The 8,754-nt window shown below is 43.1% G+C and overlaps 1 protein-coding gene across 2 annotated transcripts in view; it reads left to right on the top strand.

The window, feature by feature from the left end:
- Positions 1 to 1,174, top strand: part of cdk13 (cyclin dependent kinase 13) — an 8,538-nt gene extending 7,364 nt beyond the window's left edge. The window contains exon 14 of one of the 2 annotated variants that reach the window (XM_019884758.1): positions 1 to 1,174. This exon is cut by the window's left edge and continues 139 nt beyond it. In XM_019884758.1, coding sequence (XP_019740317.1) covers positions 1 to 559 — 559 coding nt within the window. In that variant the 3' untranslated portion in view covers positions 560 to 1,174. The other variant, XM_019884759.1, reaches the window with a different exon arrangement.
- The last annotated feature ends 7,580 nt before the right edge of the window (positions 1,175 to 8,754 follow it).

The following is an 8,754-nucleotide window of genomic DNA, read 5'->3' as shown; positions in this document are numbered from 1 at the left end:
TGAACCTAAGCCCGGCCACGCCCCGCCCATAGCGTCGGCCGGCGGAGGTGACGGCGGCGCCCGCCCGCCGGAACCCGACTACCCGCCCCTCCCTACCGCGGAAGGGCCGGGCTACGGGGGCGACTTCAGCCACCCGCTGCCACCGCCGCCCCACTTCACGCCGACGGGCTTCGGGGACAGCTTCATGGGTCACATGTTGGGCGCGGGGTTACCGCCCCACTCTCTGAGAGAAGTGTTTAGTGGGCCGGGCCAGGCTCCGCCCTTGGAGCCCTTTCCCCCGCCGCCGGGCCCCCCCTCCACTGGCCCCCCGGGGATGATGTTCGCTGGGGACAAGGACCACCGCTTTGAATACAGCCCCCTAGCAGTGGAGGGCCAGCCCAACCCTGGCGCCCTCCACCTGTACAACCACGCTCTGGTCCGGAAGGACGGCATACCCCCTCTTCCGCCACCGCCCATCCCGGCACCGGGCCACGCTTGGGCCTCGCCCTCCTCGCAGGTGCCCCTCGGCTTCGCCCCTCACATCAACTCCACCATTCGAGGACGAGGGCTGCCCTTCTAAACCACCTGGAAGCGACATGTTGTGACTTGAAGACCCCCGGCTCCCCCCACCACCTCCTTTACAAGACAGCAGACCTAGTCAGAGGAGCTTTTCTCAGACCATTTTCATATTTTTTTGTAATTTGTTCTACAAGTCTTTTAAATTAAACTTTTTTGGGGAGGGGGGAGTGGACTCTGAATGAACCTTCTGGTACATTCTTATGCTTCCCGTGACCTCTTATACTGTACTTCAGTGTAGTAGTCATGTTTTGCACTACTGACTGAAGTAGGTTCAAAAACACTTTTAGCAGCACAAGAACAACACATGTGACCCCATCTCTTGTGCTCTCTCTTTGTGTGTATTTTTTTTTTTTTCTTTTCTAAAATGCTCCTGGACTTCTGGCATTCGGTTGAGCAAATTTGACAGTGAGACTCTGGAGCAAACATCAAAGTTGTATAGTGATCCAACACAAAAAAATGACACCAAGTGTTTTGTTCTTTCTCTTGCTCTTTTTTTTTTTGTATTAGAAAAAAATCTTGACCACATCTTTGTTCCTTTTGGCAATTGTTTATTATTAAAGAAATGCCACTGTGTATAACGTGTCTTCAGTTACTATAAAGATTATTTTTCAATGTCTTTTCTTGCTGCGTTTGGCTGTATGTCTCCTATGCAACCACTGGATGGCACCATTTTGTAAAAATGAGTTTCCACTGTTATGTCTTTAAATGAAGACAAAGTGCCATTCAGTACCTTTACCACTGCCACGTGGTTACTCCAACAGTAGTTTACCTTGAACACTGGTCGAAAGTCGTGAAGTACTAATACTTATTTCTGTATGTGGTCTTCATTTGAATATTTTGCGATTTCTTTTTAGTTAGCACTTAAAATTATACTTGTTACTTTTTGTTCACCTTCCTGGATGATGACATGATGGAAGTATTTGGATTCCAGAGAGCGTTAATGGCTATGACATGATTTGGAAAAGTAAAATATGTAAACCATCCATTGAATTATTCTTGCTATTTGTTTTATTTAGTCAGCTCCATGAATGGTTTGCTGCAAACAGCAACTTTGAAGTGCTTCTGTGGTTTGTCAAAAGATCTCAAGAGGCCTTTTTAGTAGGAATCAGGAACGCGATGCCAAATTTTTGTCTTTGGCAGTCATCAAGTACAACATTCAGTGCGTTGTCATAATGACATACAAGAAGGAATAAAGACACCATCACCTTGGTTGTGTGATGTAAAAATTGTGTATCCATACAGATCTGCGGAAAGAAATTAATAGGTGCGGAAATGTAACAAACTATTTCAACAAAAACATACCAAGCAGAGGCCAAGACATTTAGTAGGTATATCATACATTGAAGAATATAAGATGAAACATTTATGCAAATCCAAACAAAGTGGCACCTTAAAATATATTGCTAGCAGTTCCAACTATAATACTTGGCGAATTACTATTTGTGTTAGGTATTTTTTTTTTGTCCTTTCTTCTCTATATTTTAGTGTACAGTATATCTTTTGAGGCATACCGCATCATGCATTTTAGGCTCTGTATTGTGTCTTCACATACTATTTTTAGGACTCCCAACAGCCTAGCATCTATGATTCGCATTTTTATTAACAATGTCTAAAAATACACGTTAAACCATACTATTAACCCTGGAGAACCCACGGGGTCAAACTTGGCCCCTATAAATTCTGCTACTCAAATGCTACCCTTAAATCCCAAAGGGTCAAATTTGGCCCTAATCCTAAATTAGGATTAAAGCATTGAATATTTGAAAAAACATATATTTTGGTGTTCAGTGAACATATAGCAGTCATTTAATGTAAAATTCATCATTTTCCAAAGAAGAAAAGGTTTCTTGGGTTCTCCAGGGTTAAAATAAATTGTTATTTTCTCACATTTCGACAAACCGCAACAAATTAGCACCTTGTAATTCAACCATATCGTCGTTAGAGGGCAGTATATCGTCTCTTAAACGGAGCACACACACATTTGTTTGGTGACAGATACTGTTTGTTCGAGGCTCGTTTGGAAACTTTTATTTGGTCTTTTTGGCTATTTAGAACGTTATTGTTGGATGTGTATCGTTTGGATTCGCCCCAAATACAGAGAGCAAGTTGGAAATGTTTCCCTGGAGGAGCGACAATAAGGTAAACATTCCATATTATGCTGTATGTCACGTTGAAACGAAGGACACGCTTAGGTTGACGCAATGTGCTTTTAATTGATTTGTTTCGTTCAAATCAATTCGGGTAAACGAATTCAGGAACCAATTTCACAGAAAATCTTGCTTAGGTAAACTATTGTGTTGAGACAGTCACACTACCAGGCCCAAGTTGGAGGCATGTTTGAACATTTTACCTTTTGTGTTCATCTTAAAATGCATGTACTCGTAAACTCGTTCAGCACACGAGTCGAAGGACAAGGAGGCATAGATTTTTTTAACCTACCTCTGTTATATTCACCAACAAACCAAAATTTGCTATTTTTGTGCTGTAATTGGTGCCAAGGAGTTGAGAAGCTCCATTTTGGACAAAAGCAGTGCTTAGCAGCCATTTTGTGACATCTATGGGCAGTTAGAAAACTGTTGGTAGATTTTCAATATTCACAGGGCTAAGTCCCTTCATATGTTTTTAAATTGTTTCTAATGTAGTCTTTGAGATTTACAGTGTTAAAATGGACCGGAGTCAATTTTGAACATCTCTGCTCATTAGCTAGTTACTGCGCCATCTTGTCTCTGCTGTTGAACGGGTCAAATCCGAAACATTAATTAGGAGTTAAGGGTGATTTATTGGAGGATTTAAAGTGGTGCATATGAATTAACCTTTTCGCCGGCGTAACAGTTAGCGACCCACAATGCATCAGTCACCATGCCTCGGGCCTCACAAGTGGTGAGTCAGGCAAAGCAGCTAATGGATCCCAATGGTCGCCCCCTCATTGGACTTTGTTTTCATTTGTTGACGTTTTTGTTTTGTTTTGTTTTCACAAGTTCCTGTGAGGACTCATTTGCGTTAATTAACATCTAAAAATTAAAATCTAACAGTCAGTGACGCACTGTGTGCAATGTGCTCCTTAACCGTCAGGTCTTGTTCCATTTTAATTCCCTTTCAAGCTTGTTTGTGGATGTACTGGGGTTCACCGTATGTTTTGTTGAGCGACCTCCGATTCCTGCCGTATTCCCGGTGAGCGATCGTAGTGAGACGCTTGAAATGTCACGCTCCACTTCTCAACGGGTTAACGTTTGATGAAAGGATGTTTGTTGGGTCACTCGTCAAAGCGGCAGACGTTCGTCATTGCTCCGCTTCCATATGTGCCTTCATAAAATCGAGGGTGGGGAGACGGGTGGGTGGTTGTCGTCATGGGCCCTATACGTCCTTCGGTGCATCTCCGTCCGGCTCTGGCTGTCTGGTAAAATCACGTTTACAACCCCAACCTCCGCCCTCTGGTCACAAACATGTCGGCTTTCATCTACCCACAGTTCAGTGTTCCTTGTGTAAAATAACACACACACACACACACACATACACAGACACACACAAACACACACATACTTATGCACACGCTCGCAATCATTGACAAAACTTTGAAACGGAATCCAATTTGTTGAAGGTCGGACCCCGAGGGGAGGATTTGTGACATCACCAATTAGCTTAATTAAATCTGTCTCGCGTTCGTGTACTGGGATCAATAACAAGCACGCGCAGACAGAACCGCGCCGTCGTCTCGTAACGATTCGGTACGTTTGAAACATTGTGAACGTGGAAACAGAAGCTTTATTTGGTCACGTTGATGCGATACAGGGCGATTGTTGAACCACAGTACAGGTATCTATCGATTGGGTGCGGGCATGGGTGTGTGGGTGTTTTGTTATTGTCTCCAGGTGGAGGGAAATGGCCGAGGGGCTTTGAAGTGCCAATCGTGAGCACGGGGATGAATGGTTTTGAGATGGTCGCTTGGTTGTGATTGAAAAGTCTGGGATGTTTTGAACCTAGCTTGCATTTTGGGGACTTGTGTTTGAGGTTCTGAGAAAATGGGTGGAGCATTCAGGAAATGTGTTTTAGGCAATTGTGACAAACTATGTCACGACCAACCCTCCGTTTGGTGCTTATTCATGCAGCGCCTACTCTTAGCTCTTCGTGCGAGCACAAGGAATACATAATTTAGCAGGAGGGCAGGTTTACGAAAAGAATCAAAGAAAATGAAACGTAGGAAAAAGAGCACAAGCGGGGCCAGCAAAAGAAATTCCATCTTGATTTTTCTTACATTTTTCATGGGATGGACACCACCTTTATTGCTCATTGACTGCCTTTTTGCTGACATAGCGTGCACACGCGTGTGTGTGTGTGTGTGTGTGTGTGTGTGTGTGTGTGTGTGTGTGTGTGTGTGTGTGGTTCGACGCCTTGTTGTGTGATTAACGAGCGCACAGACGGACAAGCGGGCTGCATTCCAATCAACCACAAGGACGCCAAGTGATGGAAACCATGAAGAAGATGAGCCTCGGACCACACGCAAACCATCCGGAGGAAATTTAATTGACTACTTATAGGAAATCCATGCGCGGGAGCGTGAAATTTAACTCTGCTCCATACGTTAAGTCTCTAGTGGGAACGTTAACCGAGACGAGAGGTGCTTCATTTTTATGCCCCGAGCGAAACCTCATTATGTCCTGGACCATAAACACTGTAAATAGTCTGAAACGGATGCAAAAAAAAAACAATTCTTGGGGGTTAACATATTGTATAATTTAATTTAAAATTCAGCCCGGTGGGCCAGTGGTTAGCGCGTCGACCTCACAGTGCGGAGGTACCGGGTTCAATTCTCACGCAGGGATGGTTGTTCGTCTGTGTGCCCTGCGATTGGCTGGCAACCGGTTCAGGGGCTCCCCGCCTTCTGCTCGAAGACGGCTAGCATAGGCTCCAGCATCTCCAGCTACCCCTGTGAGGATAAGTGGATTGGAAAATGGATGGATAAATTGTATTTTGGAAAACGTTATAATATAATACCAAAGGGATATATAACCCTGATTTGTGCTCTATAAATAACATTTATTAAATTTTCTGCTTTATCATTTCCAAAATATTTGTAACCAACTAATTAGCTCGCCAACTTACCAACAAACTAGCTAACAGATCGATTCATTTAGCCAACTAAATACATAACTAAAGATGATAAGCCACCGAGCTAACTAACCAAATAAAGTAAACTTTAAACTAGCTTAACTCACTCACTCACTCGCTCCCAAACGCATTAGCTTTCTGACTGAACGAACAAACAAACAAAATAACAATTTAGCTACTTTACACACGCACACACCAGTGAATTAGCTCTCTGCTAACGTAACATCAAACTCACCCACCAATGAATGAATTAACGAGTTTACTGTCTAACGAGATGACAAACATGCTTACAAATTTATTAGCGCTCTTACTAAATGACAAACTCTCACTCACTAACCAATTAATTACCCTGCAAACTAAGAAATAAATGTTATTAGTCATGTTCTATTCGTTAGCAAACTCGTTCACCAAATTAAAAAATTAGCTAGCTGTTAACTAAACGATAAACTCACTAACCAACAAATTAGCTCAATAACGAAATACGGGTAAATTGTTCTTTCCTCAGCTCAAACTTTAATAGGGAATATCATTTTATAGTTATATTTAACAGTTATATTTGAGACTTTTTAAAATATAGTCACACGCAACCACTCAAAGAGACAATTTTTCATGCCTCATAAACGAACGAAGAAGTTTTAGCCAGCAACTTCTCACTTTTCCGTTTATCCGCCGTGCTGGCATATCCACTTCGCCATGGCTACCGTTATCTTGGCCTTGGAAACGGAAATGTCGGCTTGAGGGATGCGTTGCCAAAAGTCAACGCGGGTTGAGGTGATGTATCTGCTGTCACTTTGCACATTAGTGCACTGACCTTTTCGCTCTCGCTTCCTCTTTTGCCAGCAATGTGAAGGAAAGATGGATAAGTCGATTCCCAAACATGTCAGTGGCGCCGCTAATCCATAAACGCCAGGCTCACGTGTGAAATAATAACGAGCACAAGAAAAAGACTTAGTCACTCCCTCACAAAATGATGAATTATCTAGCTACCTAACTAACCTCATGACAAACTAGCCAACTTGCAACATGACGTCTTTGCTCACTTACTCAACAAAACATTCACTCAGTAAATGACAAATTAACGAACTCAACGACAAGCTGGCCAACTCGCGTCACTCTAAAGAAACGGCACAAATTAGTTAACTGACTGGCGGAAAAACCGAAACAATGACGTCGGTCATTTGCTAACTGACCAATGAGCTAGCAGAAATTCGATTACGAGCTAAACAAACAAACAAAAAAACTCACTCAAAAATGACAAATTGACTACCGAACTAAATGACAAATGGAAACATTTTTGTTCCACAGTGCTAACTTACCAAATGGGTATTTAAAAAAAAAAAAAAAAAAAAAAAAAAGACAGCATAGTCAATCAACTCATCTATAAAAGCTGAAGCACCAGGGCTAACACCTGCAATATTGTTGTGGAAAGACACTAGCAAGTAAGCTAAAATGTGAGAACGCCAGGAAATGAGTGATAAAGTGCGGAAAAAATGGCCTCTTTTTTTTTTTCTTTCTTTTTTTTTGTGTGTGTGATTTTTTTTTTCTCTCCCTGTGCGTGTGTCTGTAGCTGCAGGCAATAGATCAGACCCAAATGCGGATTGATTATGCTGTCAGCTGCGACGTTATCCCGCCTTTTGAATGCATTTCATATTTGATTCAGTTTGTTATTCACGCCCCCGATGCTTTGTGGCGCCATTTGTCTCCGCCGTCGTCGTCAATTCATCACACGCGTGTCCTCGTCGCATCCAGCCAATTTACACAATAAGCAAATACTGCGCTCGCCCTTGAGTCAAACGCAAGCTCGTCAACCAAGTGAAATACAGACAGAATTGCAATTACATGCGGGCGTGTTTAAACCCTGAGTGGATTAGCCACATTTCGTTTGGGAATTTAAAAAAAAAAAAAAAAAAAGCCTCTTTTTGGAACTTCCTCAACAGTGAGTCACTCAACTAGTACACCAATTGGCTAACTAAACGGCACGCCAATTCATTCACGAATGGCTGAATTGGATACCAGTTGACAAGTAATTTAAAAATGAATTAGCCAAGGATTTGGCTACATTTTTATGCTAGCAGCTTAACAGGATCTCCAGCGTTGTCTGTTGATGTTACTAAATTAGATTCTGTTCTGTGTTTCCCCCCAGACTGCAAATTGGCTGGTTAAAAAAACTTTGACGGGAGCGTTGCTAAGGGTGTTAGCGCTAATCCAGTCAAATGGAAACAAAGTGAAGTTGCAAGCAGAGCCAAAAGTTTTGTCAAATAAGCAAAAGAGACACCGGGGGACTTTGAAAGTAGCTTCTTTGTGGCTTTATGTAATAGTTTGTGATACCTGCATGCGCTTCACCTAAAAACAGATAACCGTGAGGGGATGAAAAGTGAACTCGCCAGCTTCCATCCTGTTTTTTAGTTTTATTTTATATATATTTTTTTACGATGCGTGTTTGGGCATGTGCACCGCGGGCACGGGGAATGTACAAGTGAATTCGGATAGCGGCCGAGCTTGCACCGCGAGGCCTTTCGAGGGCCTCCTCGCAAACTTTGACGCTGATGCTTTCAGAGCTCAGATGCCGCATGGTGTAAAATAACACCGGGGATTAAAGACGCGGCACTCCGCATCCGCCATGCTGGCGGAAGTCTGTGATCACACGATGATGTTTTGGGGGTGGGGGGGATGAAAAAGAGCATTCCTGAAAGGCTACCAGCCTGCCACTAACTCTGTGGATTTGGACAAGAACGTCCCCCGGATGCACGTACTCAAATCTTTCTGATGAATAATTGATGCCTTTCGCTCCTTTCATGCTCGGCGTAAGTCATTTACTGTTATTTTTCCCTCATACTCCTTTTTTTTTTTTTTTCTTCCCCAGCTGAAGGCGAGCTCGAAACGTGAATCTCCAAGGACGAAGACAGCCAGGCGTGATCGTCCTTGGGCCCTTCAGATCATCTGCATGAGAATGGACCTGCAGCGAGAGGTGAAGTGCGCGTTGGGGAGAGGAATATGCGAGCGATCGTCGCGATTGCATCGATCCAAAATGTTATGACTGAGAAACTGCAGTTGATTCTCAGAACACGAAACGAATATTGAGACTAATGC

The sequence above is a fragment of the Hippocampus comes genome, unplaced genomic scaffold, assembly GCF_001891065.2.
Source record: "Hippocampus comes isolate QL1 unplaced genomic scaffold, H_comes_QL1_v1.1 scaffold501, whole genome shotgun sequence".
Classification (NCBI taxonomy): Eukaryota; Metazoa; Chordata; class Actinopteri; order Syngnathiformes; family Syngnathidae; genus Hippocampus; species Hippocampus comes.
The sequence above is the reverse complement of the archived record's forward strand: the minus strand, read 5'-3'. Positions and strand labels throughout refer to the sequence as shown.